General features: G+C 40.7%; 1 protein-coding gene and 6 non-coding genes across 9 annotated transcripts in view; all 7 read left to right on the plus strand.

Annotated features, from left to right (window-relative positions):
- rps7.S (ribosomal protein S7 S homeolog) overlaps positions 1–13916 on the plus strand; it is a 14386-nt gene extending 470 nt beyond the window's left edge. For 2 of the 3 annotated variants that reach the window (XM_018264314.2, XM_018264315.2), the window contains exons 2-7: positions 1449–1530; positions 3673–3744; positions 4795–4938; positions 7645–7709; positions 11722–11875; positions 13803–13916. In XM_018264314.2, coding sequence (XP_018119803.1) covers positions 1456–1530; positions 3673–3744; positions 4795–4938; positions 7645–7709; positions 11722–11875; positions 13803–13880 — 588 coding nt within the window. In that variant the 5' untranslated portion in view covers positions 1449–1455 and the 3' untranslated portion in view covers positions 13881–13916. 3 annotated transcript variants of the gene reach the window in all.
- LOC121394364 lies at positions 556–778 on the plus strand. The gene has a single exon (XR_005961688.1). It is a non-coding gene; the product is annotated as a small nucleolar RNA SNORA73 family (small nucleolar RNA).
- LOC121394362 lies at positions 3307–3529 on the plus strand. Its single transcript, XR_005961686.1, has one exon. It is a non-coding gene; the product is annotated as a small nucleolar RNA SNORA73 family (small nucleolar RNA).
- LOC121394366 lies at positions 4402–4624 on the plus strand. The gene has a single exon (XR_005961690.1). It is a non-coding gene; the product is annotated as a small nucleolar RNA SNORA73 family (small nucleolar RNA).
- Positions 7244–7466, plus strand: LOC121394367. The gene has a single exon (XR_005961691.1). It is a non-coding gene; the product is annotated as a small nucleolar RNA SNORA73 family (small nucleolar RNA).
- Positions 9192–9414, plus strand: LOC121394365. Its single transcript, XR_005961689.1, has one exon. It is a non-coding gene; the product is annotated as a small nucleolar RNA SNORA73 family (small nucleolar RNA).
- LOC121394363 lies at positions 13467–13689 on the plus strand. The gene has a single exon (XR_005961687.1). It is a non-coding gene; the product is annotated as a small nucleolar RNA SNORA73 family (small nucleolar RNA).
- Positions 13917–17335: the final 3419 nt, after the last annotated feature.

Here is a 17335-nt window from a genome sequence, read left to right on the forward strand (position 1 = left end):
ATTAGGTCAGTGCCATACTGCTCTCTGCCTGTAGCCATTAAACATCACCTGGGTCTTCTATTAATCTACTGGAGAGACGAGCTATGGCCCATTACAATGGGCAGCATGGTGGCTAACTGCTGCTTTATATTCCTGGGCTCCTAGTTCCCTCCCAGCCTGTTACTCTTTCTCTGGCTGTTGCTCTTCCCTCCTGTGCCCCTGTAACAATCAGATTAACTGCATCCTAAAATGGACCCTAGTGTGAATGCGATGTGGACCTTGGTTTTAAGGCTTCACTGGGGCAGGTCCTGATCTATAGATTATAATAATCTCCATAAAGTGCTTTGTAATGGACGGTAACGTGAAACCAATGTTTTGTCACAAAGCGGCAGTATTCATTCTGCTTTCATTTTAAGATGCCAGTGTCTGAGCACAACATGGCCATACATACTAGCACACAGCCCTGATATAACTTCTCTAATACTGTCCTGTTGATATTCATTACTATCTTTTCAGGGATAAGTAAACACAGGTTACAAGATAGCTAAGGGTTTAAGTGGGTATTTTGATTGCAAACTAACGTGGATATCTCATGAGGTTACTCTTGTGGGCTCTGTCCAGGTGGCGTATGGGAGCGTCGCCCCTTTGAGGCGCAGTGACGTATAATCCCCTTCCACAACGTTGGAGAACAAACATGTCCCCGGCCTTTTGGTTGGTGTGGGCAGAATCCTGTATATTCCTACAACTTCCCTGAGCCCTCGGGCAGTGACTGGGGAGACAAACCATGCAGGATACATTGTTTAATGGAGAAGGAAAGGCATCCTGCACCCTGTTAGGCACCCCAAAGTGATTGTATTGACTTACCTGAAACCCCGGGCTGGTGCTCCTATCAGCAGAAAACTGCACTGGCCCGGGGTTATTCCAGTGAGCACCACGGAGCAATCCTCTTCTGGCTGCTTCTTGCTTCAAATTTCCCAGGGCAAACGCATGCGCAGTTGAACGAAATAACCAACTTTTTAAAGTTTGGCTTTTCATTCTACTGCGCATGTGCAGCCACGCATAGAAAGTTCAAGACGGAAGAGAAGCGCTCCGGGGTTTCTGGTAAGTCAATACAATCACTTGGGGTTGCCTAACATTTGACACCCACAAGTGCAGGATGACTTTCCTTCTCCTTTAATCTCAGTGCACAGTATATCCTTGTGTATACTAAATGCTGAACCCCAGAAACCTTGTTAATGCCTAGGGTTGCTGACTGTTCATTTATATGTTAGACTAGTGTCATAAACTAAGGGTCTGTCTATAGTGTGTGACGGGGGTAATAAACCAAACTGTCCGTGAATAAGGGTAGAATTCTACTGTACCCTGAAATCCTTTGGGATTGGAAGCCCTAGTGTTGAAGTGATGTCTGTTCTGATGCTCATGAGCTCTTGCTTTTTGAAAACTGACAATCTTCATGTTTTTGTTTGCAGAAAGGCCATGTTCAGCACAAGCGCTAAAATAGTGAAGCCGAATGGCGAAAAGCCGGACGAGTTCGAGTCGGGTATTTCCCAGGTTAGTAAAAAAAAATGGGGGGGGAAAAAGCAATTGCAAGTATATAGTATTAATTAGTGGCCCATCTGTAGCCCTTGGTGTTGTGCACAAATCTTTACCTTTAAATGACTTGTTCAGTGTAAAAATAAAAACTGGATAAATAGGCTGTGCAAAATAAAAAATGTTTCTAATATAGTTAGTTAGCCAAAAATGTAATGTATAAAGGCTGGAGTGACTGGATGTGTAAGATAATAGCCAGAACACTACTTCCTGCTTTTCAGCTCTCTTGGTTTACACTGACTACCAGGCAGTAACCAACCAGAGACTTGAGGGGGGACCACATGGGTCATATCAGTTGCTTTTGAATCTGAGCTGAATGCTAAGGATCAATTGCAAATTCACTGAACAGATATGTCCCATGTGGCCCCCCTTCAAGTCGCTGACTAACTCGGTTATAGAGCTGAAAAGCAGGAAGTAGTGTTCTGGCTATTATGTTACACATCCAATCACTCCAGCCTTTATACATTACATTTTTGCCTAACTTACTATATTAGAAACATTTTTTATTTTGCACGGAATATCTATTTACACAGTTTTTAATTTCACACTGAATTGTTCCCTCAAGGCTGTCACACAATGCTTTTCACGGCTTAAAACATAAGTGCCACCCCATGTTTGTAGCAGCAGGCACAAATGGTTTCCATATGTAATTGTGACATAAAGGGATTTTGGCCAGAAAATAATGATTTGAGTATGTTTGATCAGAAGCCATGCTGTGTGACAGACTGATTCCAGGTGGCATCAGTTTTTTCTCAATAAATAATGGCTACATTAAAGGTGTTGTTCACCTTCAAACAACTAGTTGTTTTCAGATAGATCACCATAAATGACGTCTTTTTCCAATGACTTTCTCTGTGACCGTTTTTCTAATATTGAAGTGTAATTTTTCACCTTCTGAAGCATTCCTGGGAGGGGGTCGTCAACTCTGTAAAGAGTTCGAAATTGATACACTTAGTTGATACATTTCTTTTCTTTGTCCCTGCTGAGCAGAGTCTCTGGGTTTCATTACAGGCAGCTGTTAAAATTGATACAATAGTTGCTAATACTGCAGAGATACTGCTGAGAAATGTATAAACTAAATGTTGCAAAATTGTAACCGTTCAGAGTCCGCACCTGAATTACTGAGCTGCCAGACTCAAACTCCAGATACAGGGACATAAAACTTAAAACTCAGATTTTGGAAAAACCGTAAAAAATAAATAATGGAAAGTAATTGCAAAAAGTATTTATTTCTGGGGAACAATCTAAAAACAACTGAATTGAAAAAAGTGTTTTGAAGGTGAACAACCCCTTTTAATGTAATTTCTGTTTGTAATTCCATTGAAGAGTCTGTTGGGGTGATATGAAACTTGAAAAGTCTTCTTAATCTCTGACTTTGGTAAATTCAAGCACCAGTGCATCAATCCTCACCTGGGTTACCGCTCCACCGATAGTTATACTTCCAATATAGTGATTAAGGAGAGCACTCAGAGCAAAACTGCTGTGGTTGTTTTAATTCTGGATTATACTCTATATTAAGAATTTGATATCTTCAAATAACATTTAATCTGATTCTGCAATTTGCCTATTTGTTGTTGGGGTAAAAAAAAGCATGCAAAATAATGACCAGTTGTCTAAAAAGTTATTTAAATGTTCAACATTCCTTTTAAATTTTGGTCTGGTGGAGATTACTTAAATGGTGATCCATTTTACAGGCCGTGCAGTCTTCGTTGAAGTGCTGGAATGTGATTTAGTGGTTCAATGTGGATATCCTGTGAGGTTTCTCTCATGGGCTCTGTCCAAGTGGCGTACGGGAGCGTAGAGCTTTCTGGCTCAGTGACGTATAATCCCTTTCCACAACATTGAAGAACAAGCATGTCCCCGGCCAATAGGCTGGTGTGGGCAGAATCCTGTATATTCCTACAACTTCCCAGAGCCAAAATGGCTTTTACCGGGGAGACAAACCATGCAGGATACATCTTATCAACGATTAATGCATCTGATGGCTTTCTGTTTTGTTTGGCAATTTCTGCCGTATTTGGGTGTAAAACTATACCTGTGCCACCGAATCCCAAATACAGTGATCTTGTTGTTAACCATATTCTAATTTTCTGTATATTTTAGGCTCTTCTGGAGCTGGAAATGAACTCTGACCTTAAAGCTCAGTTAAGGGAACTTAACATCACAGCCGCAAAGGTATCGTACAGTGTAAATAGTTCATAAACAGTTTTGTAATGACTTTTCGCTCCTCTGTACAATGAGTTTAGCTTTAATAACGTGCATCAAATTGTTTTTATAAAGGTATATTATATGTTGGATTTCCTACAGTTACCCAATGTGAATATCTCCACCATCTATTTCCTACTGATTCTTGAAATCAAAGCATTTGTATTAATCTTATTAAATGAATTGAGAATTGGGATACTTTATCACCTTTTAATTAATCAAGGCCACATATCCTCAACAAGTGTATTTATCTTTATGTAATAGCTTTTATTATGGTGGCAATGGACTAAAAGCCACGATTGATTTTTTGGATATAATCACAATATAAATACTTCAGTTAATCATTTATTTGCACCAATCACTTTAATTCGATAAGATAGAGCCTGAGAATTAAATTAATTAGCACAAGTCACTTTATATTAGCATAAGAGAGAGTTCGATTATATATGGCCTTGGAGTAAAAAGCACTTCATAGATAATTAGTCTCTTAATTCATGAATACACATTATCGTTGTTGTAAATAGGTGGCATGTTTTTTTGTTTCTGAGAGGAGTACGAATTGGTCAAATCCTCAATCTTCTGAAACGCATAATAATTAATTGAGGGTATACCTCTTTAATCCAATTAACCATGTGGATATCTCTTGAGGTTACTCTTGAGCTCTGTCCAAGTGGCGTATGGGAGCATATAGCGCCGTAAGGTGCAGTGACGTATAATCCCCTTCCACAACATTGGAGAACAAGCATGTCCCCAGTCATTCGGCTGGTGTGGGCAGCATCCTGTATATTCCTACAACTTCCCAGAGCCCATTGGGCAGTATCTGGGGAGACAAACCATACAGGATACACTTGATTTTTTTGTGCTCCTGGTGTTTCAATTTTATGTTACGTGAAAAAAATCACATTGTTTTTCTTAAATAGTTTGAGACTTACAAAGCAAGTGAAGTTTACAGGAGATGGCTTGGGTTTTTCCTACATGTCTCTTGGTATCGAGCCCTAAGGGTATATTTCTGTTCTTCAGGAAATAGAAGTTGGAGCTGGTAGAAAAGCAATTATCATCTTTGTTCCAGTTCCTCAGCTGAAATCTTTCCAGAAGATCCAAGTAAGGCTAGTTCGCGAGTTGGAGAAGAAATTTAGCGGCAAACATGTTGTCTTCATTGCTCAGGTGAGTGTAGAAAAAACCTGTACAATTAAATGCAAAGGGATTATTTGGTGTTCTCTTGGCAATTTGCTTATATACTGAACCTACCATGGCTATGCTTTGTTGGTGGATTGGGCAGCTGCAAAAATTAGTTTCACCAGTAAAATCTGACTCCATCAAATTGGTATGGTACAATTTAGGTCTGAATGGTTTTGTTTAGGTTTACTGAAAGTAGTTTGTGTGGACTTGCTAGTATTACATTTATTTATAAAGCACAATAATATTCCTCAACGCTATACATAACTTGATGTTGAGTTGGAAGTAAATTATTTAAAAGCATGGGACAGAATGCTTAGTTATTTGACATTACATTAGAAATGCACTCTTTGACAAAACTTGAGACCTATTTATACAGGCTAATCCTGACAAAACCCCTATCCTGGTTATATACTATACTATCTACCACTGATCCCTCTCCCCTTAAGACTGATGGCAAAGAGATATCCCCGACCTAGATGAAGAAAAATGGAAGGATGCTCTTTAGCTTGTAACAGAACTATCCATCTCTCTGAGGGACAGGTATTAAACAGTCTACCTAACCCCTTATCGCCTGGCAAAGTTTTAGTAACTGTATCAGATCAATGCCCCAAGTGTAGAGTGGCACAATGTTCCATATATTCTGGTCCTGTCTGGTAACCCAGAGATTCTGGGGTGCAGTACTTAAATACTTAAATGAAAAGCTTGCATTACCAAATATTTGCTCAATAGAACTTAGTCTGTTGGGGTTAATGGGATTTGCAGCTCCATTCCTACTCTAGAGTTGGTTACTTACAGCTGCTATACTATGCTAAAAAAGCCATATTATTGCACTGGAAATCCCTCAACCCTCCTTTAATACAGTATTGGCAAAAACTAGGGATGCACCGAATCCAAGATTTGGTTCGGTATTCGGCCATTTTCAGCAGGATTCAGCCGAATCTTTGTTCCTGGCGACCCAAATCTTTAAATTCGTGTCTTTTCGTCACAAAACAAGGAAGTAGAAAAAAAAATTGCCGCACACTTCTCTCCCCCTCGCTGATTTCCATATGCAAATTAGGGTTTGGTATTCAGCCAAATCCAAAAAAGTGGATATATCCCTAGCAAAAACTGATAAATGTCTCTCAAACCAGAAACTGACCTATATGGCTAGAGGTTGGCCAGGAAATTTTGAAGCTGTTTGGGGTACCTGGCTAAATACTCAACGGTTTTAATACAGTATAATGTATATGACAACTTGTACCTCTCTTACCTCCCCTCTCTGCCTTTTTTCTTCTGTTTTCTATTGGTTTGTAAATCTTTAAAATAAAAGTAAAAACTTAATAAAGAAATGCACTTTTCCTCGTTTAAAAGTTATCTTGTTATGGCTACTCTAGTGAGCTTAAAGGAACAGTAACACCAAAAAATGTAAGTGTTTTAAAGTAATGAAAATATCACTTAGTGTTGCCCTGCACTGGTAAAACTGATGTGTTTGCTTCAGAAACACTACTATAGTTCATATAAACAACCTGTTGTGGAGCAATGGCGGAAATTGAAAAAGGCTATATGGCACAGGTTAACGAATGGATAACAGATAACATCATTAGACAGACAGAGCTTATCTTCTATCTGCTGTGTAACTTGAGCTTTTTCTCCTTTGAATGGCTGCCTCCATTGCTACACAGCAGCTTATTTATATAAACAATAGTAGTGTTTTTGAAGCAAACACAGCAGTTTTACCAGTGCAAGGCAACACTGCATTATATTTTCATTATTTTAAAACACTTATTTTTTGACGTTACTGTTCCTTTAAAGGTGCAGTACACTCCCTTTTCAACCATGCGGTCAATGAATAGGGCTTGGGCTCACATTTTGCTTATTATTTTAAGCACAAAAAACTTATTGCGCTAAGCAGGGCAAACAGAATTTGAAGCGACTCCATTTTTGGTCCTTGCAAGGTAGATAATTACTGGTGCAGATAAAATCTTTGTGCACTGGCAATCTAATTCTGTACCTTACAAGGGCTAAACATGGAGTAGCTTCCTGTTTAGAAATAACAAACGCTAGCACATTTGTGATTAAAATATTAAGCAAACTTTGTTCAGCACAAGCCCTTTTTGTATTAAAAAAGGTTATCTTCTACTTGCTGAGTAAGCGGCTGACTTTTGTATCGTTTGTATTAACATGCTCTGAATAAGCCTTCAGTTTTGATATCTCAGTATTCAGATATATAACCGTGACATAAATCTTTCTTTTTGTATAATGTTTAGTAGAGTTATACGTTTAAAATCACTTCCTCTACATTAAAACTGACCCAACGTGGATATCTCATGAGGTTACTCTTGTGGGCTCTGTCCAGGTGGCGTATGGGAGCGTCGCCCCTTTGAGGCGCAGTGACGTATAATCCCCTTCCACAACGTTGGAGAACAAACATGTCCCCGGCCGTTTGGTTGGTGTGGGCAGAATCCTGTATATTCCTACAACTTCCCTGAGCCCTCGGGCAGTGACTGGGGAGACAAACCATGCATCTTTCATCTTTCTGAACCTTATTTTGCCAGTAAACGCTGAGTGCAGCATCTACGGGGTTTTCTTGATGGTACTTGTTTTAACCATCATGGTAGATTGTATGGGATAAAGTGTTTAAATGTTTTCTGCGGCAAAATACTTTTTTTATTTTCTGTGCTGAAAGCCTCACTTAGACCTCTTTTTTTATAGAGAAGGATTCTCCCCAAGCCAACAAGAAAAAGCCGCACAAAAAACAAGCAGAAGCGTCCCAGAAGGTAAGTACTTGAAAACTAACCTTAAACTAAAAGGATTATGTGCCATCCTTGAATATTCAGTTGAGATTGGTGATTGGTCAAGTTTTGTATTGTGTTGCTTATATATTTGCTATTAGTTTGTGTAATGTGGTCCAGTCCTTCAGCCCTATTCCAAACAGGGCCACTTTGATCCACAATTTTCAATTATAGTTTTGCCAAAATGAGGCAAATTATTTTAAAAATCGTCCGAACAAAGAAATTATTGAACACGAGGAGGCCATATGGCTTGAGAGTATGACACACAGAAGACTGTAAAACGAAGTTGTTTTGTCAGCTCTTACATCTTGTAATGGGGCGACTATAATTTCAAGGCTATGCTGTGAGTTGATATGTAGCCGTAATTTCACACAGCCCTTGTCTCTGCCATTGTAGACTCCTGTTAAGTGATATAGCAGTGTACCCTGTTTTTCAACTAGACGGCAATGCAGCCATTTACCTGTTTAAATCATGAGAAATCTATGGTTTATTTATTGAGCTAAATGGGGAAATTGGAGCTACTTTGTGCATTGGCACAATCTACCTTGCCGGAACCAGTTTGGGCTCTTGCATAGTCTTTTTGCCCTGCGCTCCCCTGTGTTGAGTGCAGCTCTGAGTACCTGCCCATAACAAAGAATCGGATGCGTTTAGTCCTGCGCTAAACGCATTAAAACAGAGCACATGGCAAAAACATCAGTGTGTAAGAGGCCACAAGCAGGGAGACCATTCTGTAGGGGGATCACCTCTGTAATGGGATTCTTTCACTCACAAGAACCAAACATGGAGTAGTTTGTCATTTATAGAACTAAACGGAGAAATTTAAAACAACTTTTTAATGATTAAAACAATACGGAGAACATATTTACTTTCTATACTGTCCTTTAATCTGCACCAGGTGTTAAAAGGGAAGGAAACCTCCTCGGCGCTAACCCCCACCCCCCTCCCGTGTATTGCCCCCCCTCCCTCCTCCCCCCTGGCCTACCCCTCCCGCTGGGCAAATGCCCCTAACTTGTTACTTACCCTTCTGCGCAGGTCCAGTCCAGGGAGTTCACAGGCGACATCTTCTTCCACGTGATCTTCTTCCTCCTTTGACCGGCGTTTTGGCGCATGCGCAGTAGGAGCATTTCGCCGGTACGGCTCTACTGCGCATGCGCCAAAAGTCACGCGCAATGCGCAGTAGATCGTACCGGCGAAACGATCCTACTGCGCATGCGCCGGTCAAAGCAGGAAGAAGATCGCATGGAAGAAGATGTCGCCTGTGAACTCCCTGGACTGGACCTGCGCAGAAGGGTAAGTAACAAGTTAGGGGCATTTGCCCAGCGGGAGGGGTAGGCCAGGGGGGAGGAGGGAGGGGGGGCAATACACGGGAGGGGGGGTGGGGGGTTAGCGCCGAGGAGGTTTCCTTCCCCTTTAACCAGAACTGCATTAGCAGTATATTTATCAAAATGTAAACTACAAGCTTTACACCCAACGTGGATATCTCATGAGGTTACTCTTGTGGGCTCTATCCAGGTGGCGTATGGGAGCGTCGCCCCTTTGAGGCGCAGTGACGTATAATCCCCTTCCACAACGTTGCAGAACAAACATGTCCCCGGCCGTTTGGTTGGTGTGGGCAGAATCCTGTATATTCCTACAACTTCCCTGAGCCCTCGGGCAGTGACTGGGGAGACAAACCATGCAGGATACATTACAATCAGAGTACAAATTAAAATGATTATACAAAGTTTCTTTATAGGAATAAGTCAATTCAACTGGACTTCCTATATTCTTTTTCCTTAAAAAAAAAAAAAAAAAAAAATTTGTATTAAATAGCATCTCTCTCCAGTAATAATACTGTATACTTGATGGTAACTAAGCTGAATGTTATGAAACCATTATGGATTCAATCTATTGGATTTATAAAATGTTCAAATTGTTTAATAGACTTGAGTTATTGGCCAACCAAATTACAGAAAGATCCCTTATCTGGTAAACACCAGGTCCTGAGCATTCTGGATAATCCTATTATGTATAATGAATTTGACACTCTGCCATCTGCTGGTCATTCTGGCTAACTGCCTATAGTTGGCTCAATTTCCTTTAGGGTCAATCCAAACAAGCAGATTCGGAGATTAGTCGCCCCAGCGACAAATCGCCTTTTCTTCTGGGCGACAATCTCCCCGAACTGCCTGCCCTCCGCCGGCTAAAATGAAATTCACCTACGGCAATGCACACGTAGCACTTCATTTTCCAAAATTTCCTTGTGATGCGACTTCGGGAAACTAAGTGCCGCGTGTGCATAGCCTGCAGGTGATTTTCATTTTAGCCGGCATGGGGTAGGCAGTTCGGGGAAGAAGGCGAATTTGTCGCTCGTCGACTAATCTCCCCGAATCTGCTCGTGTGGACTGACCCTTAGTGAGAAAAGTCTTGTGTTGCCCTGTTAGGAAAATAAGATAGGAAAGCAGAGAAGAACTGCAGAATATGTTGCCACTTTATAAATGTTTTTATTATAATCTGATGTTTAATTTTTCACATCCAATCACATTTTTTAATGACTGGCCAGTTTGTTGTAATGGTCAGCAGGTGGCACTGTCGAATCAAATTCATTATATTAGCAGTTTAAAAACGGATATCTTCAGAGCAAAATAAATGCATAAGTGCTTAGAGAACTTTGAGCCATTCACTTGTGTTTTTACATTTCCTTTAATTATATTTGACTAATTGGCAATAGGCTACCCTGGTGTAAAAAGCTATTTAACTTTCCTGAGCTGCTTTAGGAAGGTGGGATTTATGGCAAATGTTCATTGGCAGTAGCAAATGAATGAAGAGACTGGTGGATCTTTAACACTTGTGTATTTATACATGTGTGGGTTTTTTCATGTTTCAGTGCTTTTAGTAGACTTATGATATAGTGCTCCATATTTTTGTATAAAAACACCAGGCGCTGAGCTTTCTGAATAATCCCATACATGTATTATATAAGTTTTGATGTTGCCCAAGCAACTGTATCAATATATAGAATTGATATTGACTAAACACAGGATTTGTGATATGGTAGCCCTAGTTGTGTCCAGTCATGCTGAATAATTCTGAAATATCCTTGGCCCTTTGGAGAACTTCTTAAAATCATGGAAAATCCATTGATCGTAGTTTAAATGCCTATACAAAACCATTTAAGACCCTTTTAAATGAGAACTAAACACTAAATATGCCTAAAAAATGCCATATTTTATATACTGAACTTATTACACCAGCCTAAAGTTTCAGCTTCTCAATAGCAGCAATGATCCAGGACTTCAAACTTGTCACGGGGTCACCATCTTGGAAAGTGTCTGTGACACTCACATGCTCAGTGGGCTCTGAGCAGCTGTTGAGAAGCTAAGCTTAGGGGTCGTCACTAATTATCCAGCAGAAAATGAGGTTGGTCTGTAATATAAACTGATGCTACAGGGCTGATTATTAAATTCTGATGCTAATTGCACTGGTTTCTGAGCTGCCATGTAGTAATTATCTGTATGTATTACTAATCAGCCTTATATTGTGACATTTCTATTCTATGTGTACTGTATATTGTGAGTGGGTCCCTAAGCTCAGTAAGTGACAGCAGCACAGAGCATGTGCAGTGAATCAGCAGAAGAGAAGATGGGGAGCTACTGGGGCATCTTTGGAGACACAGATCTTTACTGCTAAAGGGCTGTGGTTGCCTTGGGCTGGTGCAGAAGCACAAAACATAATGTACAACAATTCCAGCTACTTTAGTTAGACTTTAGTTCTCCTTTAAACAGACCTGGAACTGCATGTTTCTTCACCTCAGTTTAACATATTGATCTCCTAGTGTATTTTGTTTAATTCGTTGTCGTTGCATACTCCTTGCACCATATCATCTGAGCAACCCTACTGTTCTGGGACCCTTGGGTCACCCCAATAACCCCCTACCATGAAAATAGTAAATTGTATTTCTCTGTTCAGTTTGGATATGCAAACTATAAATAATAATTCTAACACCTTCTTATTTCAGTCGTACCCTGACTGCAGTACATGATGCCATTCTAGAAGACTTGGTTTACCCCAGTGAAATTGTGGGCAGGAGAATCCGTGTAAAATTGGACGGCAGTCGGCTTATCAAAGTCCATTTGGACAAGGCACAACAGAACAATGTTGAACACAAGGTAGTAGTTTCCAGCTAGTGGTGGAAATTAAAGCAGTCTTTACCGATGTTGCCCTGCTTTCTTAAAGGAGTAGTTCAGTGTAAAAATAAATAAAACTGGGTAAATGGGCTGTGCAAATGAAAAAATGTTTCTAAAATACAAAAATGTAATGTATAAAGGCTGCAGTGAGCTGACATCTTACAGAACAGAACCCAATTTCCTGCTTTTCAGCTCTCTAACTCTTGAGTTAGTCAGCGATTATATGGAGGGCCACATGGGACATAACTGTTCAGTGAGTTTGCAATTGAGCCTTGGCATTCAGCTCAGATTCATAACAGGACAAGGCCACACTTGGCATTTTTACGTTGCGTTTTTAAAAAAGCTCCGTTGGGCGTAAATACGCATAAACTGCCCTAACACTGAAACTAATGGAAAACGCACTGACAGTTCTCGCAGGGCGCTTGCAAGCTGAAATCCGCCACAGGACGCCAGTATTGGCATTTTTTTTTAGTGAACTCCAATACTTCTAGAAGCTAACACATCAATAGACTCTATGGGATCTGCAAGTTTGAAACCACACGTTGTGTAAATATACAGCGTATTTTAAATAGGGCGTCCAAATTTTCGCAAGGTAAATGACGCATATAAGTTTTTACAGCCGGTGACGTAATTACGTTGTGTATAGACTCATCCCTGCTCCATTTTTGCATGTAAATAGTTTTTCTATCCCTAAATATATTTTCTATTTCCAGCCAGTGGAATAATGGGGAACGAGACCAATGAGAAGTTCATGTTGGGAAAAGAAACCTACGTGCTGAAAAACGCATATTGACGTTGCGTGTGGTTTCAGTGGCGTATTTATGCTCGACCATTTGTTTTAAACGCCATGTCTGGCCTTGCCCTTATGACCCATGTGCCCCCCTCAAGTCTCTGGTTACTGCCTGGTAACCAATCGGTGGAAACAGAGACCTGCAAAGCAGGAAGTAGTGTTCTGGCTATTCTGTTACACATTCAGTCACTCCAGCCTTTATACATTACATTTTTGCCTAATTAACTATTGAAAACATTTTTTATTTGGCACAGCCTATTTACCCAGTTTTTATTTTTATACTGAACAATTCCTTTAAAGGTGTAATCAACCTTAACATTAATGCCGAACATGGAAACTGTATTTGAGGACACGTCGGTGTTATTTTTTTTTTTATATTTTTTGCTCTGCAGCTCTTATATACTTGGATTTGACCAATTTGCTAGGGCTATTACTTCAAAAATCATGCAGCAATGGGGATGAATAGAGGGTCCAGTTATAACCATAAGAAACATAAATATGACCAATTCACCGTTTGTATTTTGATGTGGGTGGGTTAGTGACCCTCACAACCTGGTTGCATTTAAGATACATTCTGGCAAGTTGCTAATCTATCCAAAAGAGTGAAAAAGAAAAGATAGCAATTTGTCCACTGCTAATGTGACTCCAATTGAATTAAAGGCCAACTCCTTTAATTCTTAGTGCGGGCAGCACTTTTCTGTATGCACATGCTCTGCTTTTTTCTGATATATATAGCACTTTGCATGCTGGTTAATATTTGAAAGCGCGGTGTTGCATTAAAATATCCCAACGTGGATATCTCATGAGGTTACTCTTGTGGGCTCTATCCAGGTGGCGTATGGGAGCGTCACCCCTTTGAGGCGCAGTGACGTATAATCCCCTTCCACAACGTTGGAGAACAAACATGTCCCCGGCCGTTTGGTTGGTGTGGGCAGAATCCTGTATATTCCTACAACTTCCCTGAGCCCTCGGGCAGTGACTGGGGAGACAAACCATGCAGGATACAAAGATTCCAAACATTACTTAAATCTAGTAGCTGATACTGTCTTAGTACCGGTGCATGTGGATTTGTTTTGGTGCTTTTTCTATTTCATTTAAAATGACCATATTCTGTTTCTACAGGTGGAAACATTTTCAGGTGTCTACAAGAAACTCACAGGCAAAGATGTGGTCTTTGAATTCCCAGAGTTCCAGCTGTAATGTGCAGGATTGCATAATAAAAAATACTTCTTGTTACAAGCTTGTGTTTTTTTATTTTTATACCATCTCTACCTTTGTTCTATACAGGCGATATAATCTGTTGGTCCAAGAGGTTTGGCATCCCCCCCCCCCGTAGAAATATTTCTCTGTCCATAGTTGGGTGTCAAGCATAGTTTTTTTTTTTTGTTTTTTTTTTTTAAATAGTATTGTCCCTTTTAGGATTGCACCCCTTCCAATGTGGATTTTTGTTCCTCTCAAATGTCAATATTGCCTGGCAGAGATTTATTTTCCCTTGTGGTGAAAGAAATGTGTGAGCTTGCACATTTATCAGAGGCCTTTTTTTTTTTTTTTTTAGCAGAAACAAAGTTTCTGTTGTATGTTGGTATCTATCCAGAAGCATAACTAGATGTTACTGGGCCCCACAGCAAATTTATTTTAAGGACCCCAACATATCCAGAGTTTGTCCTGTTTTACATATGTTAATTGCTCTTTATTTGGGCTTCATGGGCCCCCTATTCCTCCTGGGCTCCCCTGTAGCCGCAGGGTCTGCTTTTTCTGTAGTTACGCACCTGTATCTATCCACTACAGAAGTTGTCGGAAAACTTTTTTCATTCTAAGACCCTCCTGCAGTTGGAGACTGTGAAGCGACCTCTTAAAGCATAAGGTCTAGAAGAATTTAGCGCTGTTGGCCATTTCTAAGAATGTTTAGAACGGCAAATAAGGGCTCATCCCAAATTTCGCCATGATTTTTTTTTTTTAAATGGGCAGTTGACATTTGCATAAATGAAGGATAGGAAAGGTCAGCTATCAATAATACCAATAGGCTTCAATGATCCATTCCTGAACTCTTGCCTCTTTGAAACGGATCCCAATGATATCCTTACAACAGAATATATTCATTTACAATGCTCGAGTCATTTGGAAAGCAATTGATTACATGGCTCCGCTGAGAGAACCATTGGGAAAGCATGCCTAGGCAATTACTACGAAGGCAGAAACCTTGAAGGCATTATTAGCACTGCCTTTCATGAGATGCCATTTACCTTTTTTCTGGTATTTAGGCAACATGTGTAACAAGGATACTTGCTGCAAATAAACCCTTTGCAGAGCTGTCCCTCCGGTTTGGGAGATATATTTGATTTTTTCATGTTGGTAGTCTGCATATCATACTTGTGCATCAGTTTTTAAATTCACTGATCAGTACTTTGACTGGGCCTTTATAGGCAGACATCGGTTTACTTTGAGCCACTACAATATTACTTTGGTGTTCTGTTTTGGATAATTTTTCTGTTTTAAAGATTACGTTAATTCTCTCGTATTTTCTCTGACTGAAGCATGATGCTATCGCCAACATACTTGAGTTCTTTGTTGCTTATGGTTGGTCTTATCGCTTAATAGCATAAAAGTTCTGCCCACTTGTATTGCTGCTAAGAGGAACATAATTTAAAAATTGTTTAATTTATAGAATTTCAGTTATATTTAACAGACCAAGTTAGCAGCTTATTGGCCCGTATATGAAGAGGCCAAAGCTTCTCACCTTACCACCTGCCCGCTTGATCCAATTCCCTCAAAACTTCTCCGCAATACCAATCCTTGTCTAATCAAAGCCTTAACTCACCTATTTAATCTTTCGCTCTCAACTGGACTGTTTCCTTCTCAACTAAAACATGCTCTTGTCACCCCCATTCTGAAAAAACCCTCTCTTGATCCCTCCAATCTTGACAACCTCCGACCCATCTCTCTGCTACCTTTCATCTCTAAACTACTTGAGCGCCTAGTCTACAACCGACTTACCTCATTCCTCTCTGACAATAACCTGCTGGACCCCCTACAATCTGGTTTTAAGCCACAACACTCCACGGAAACTGCCCTGACTCGACTAACTAATGACCTCTTAACCGCTAAAGCCAACAATCATTTCTCACTACTAATACTGCTTGATCTCTCAGCCGCATTTGACACTGTACATCACCCTCTCCTCCTCCAGTCCCTCCAGTCGCTTGGCCTTCGTGACACAGCCCTGTCCTGGTTCTCTTCTTACATCACCAATCGTTCCTTCAGTGTCTCCTACAATGGAGTATCATCTTCTCCCCTACCTCTTTCTGTTGGAGTTCCTCAAGGCTCCGTCCTGGGACCATTACTATTCTCCCTCTATACTTCCTCCCTTGGCAAATTAATAAATTTGTATGGTTTCCACTACCACCTCTATGCTGACGATACTCAGATCTATCTCTCATCTCCTGATCTCAACCAGAACTCCTAACTCGCGTCTCCTCCTGCCTGTCCGCTATCTCTACCTGGATGTCGCAACGCTACCTTAAATTAAACCTCTCTAAAACTGAAATGGTTCTCTTTCCTCCAACTAACACCAGTAGCATCCCCGAAGTATCTATCATAGTTAACAATTCCACTATCACCCCCTCTCCCCAGGCCCGGTGCCTTGGGGTTATCCTAGATTCTGCCCTGTCATTCACTCCTCATATCCAGTCACTTATTAAATCATGTCACTTCCACCTAAGGAACATATCCAAAATACGATCATTTATCACCCAAGACGCTGCCAAAATTCTTATTCACTCTCATCATATCGCGTCTAGACTACTGTAACTCTCTTTTAATTGGCCTCCCCCTCCAGAGACTGTCACCTCTCCAGTCCATAATGAACACTGCTGCGAGGCTCATACACCTCAGCAACCGCTCCTCCTCTGCCTCGCCATTCTGTCAATCCCTGCACTGGCTTCCGTTACCTTTCAGAATCAAATTAATGACACTGACTTTCATAGCACTTCACAACTCTGCTCCACCCTACATCTCTGAACTCATCTCTATATACTCACCCACTCGCTTACTACGCTCCTCTACTGACCTGCTACTCAACGCTTCTCTCATTACCTCCTCACATGCTCGCATTCAAGACTTTGCAAGGGCTACACCCCTCCTCTGGAACGCTCTTCCACGGTCTGTCCGACTTTCTCCCAACCTTTCTGCTTTCAAAAAATCTCTGAAAACGCACTTCTTTCGAGAAGCCTACCCTCACTCTGCTTAACTACCAAACACAACACCACATACAATACCACATTTCTCACCCACTTAATTCGATCTTGCCCACTCCCACACCTTGTGTATTACTCCCTTCCCTTTAGACTGTATGCCTATGCATAGTGCCTTCCTCACCTTTTTGTACCTGTATTGATTGTGATGTTTGTCCTGTATTGATTGTGATGTTTGTTACTCCATATATTTTATATATGTAATTCATGTGATGTAGTTGTATAATCACATTTACTTTACAGTGCTACGCAATATGTTGGCGCTATATAAATACATGTTGATAATAATAATATGGGGCCCCATGACGGGCTTCCCCGATCGAGATCTGGCTGAAAGTTGGGCAGATCTCTATCGGATGGGACAAAAAATCCAGTCGGATCGCGGCCGCATCTGTTTGTTGATGC

The sequence above is a fragment of the Xenopus laevis genome, chromosome 5S, assembly GCF_017654675.1.
Source record: "Xenopus laevis strain J_2021 chromosome 5S, Xenopus_laevis_v10.1, whole genome shotgun sequence".
NCBI classification, from domain to species: Eukaryota; Metazoa; Chordata; class Amphibia; order Anura; family Pipidae; genus Xenopus; species Xenopus laevis.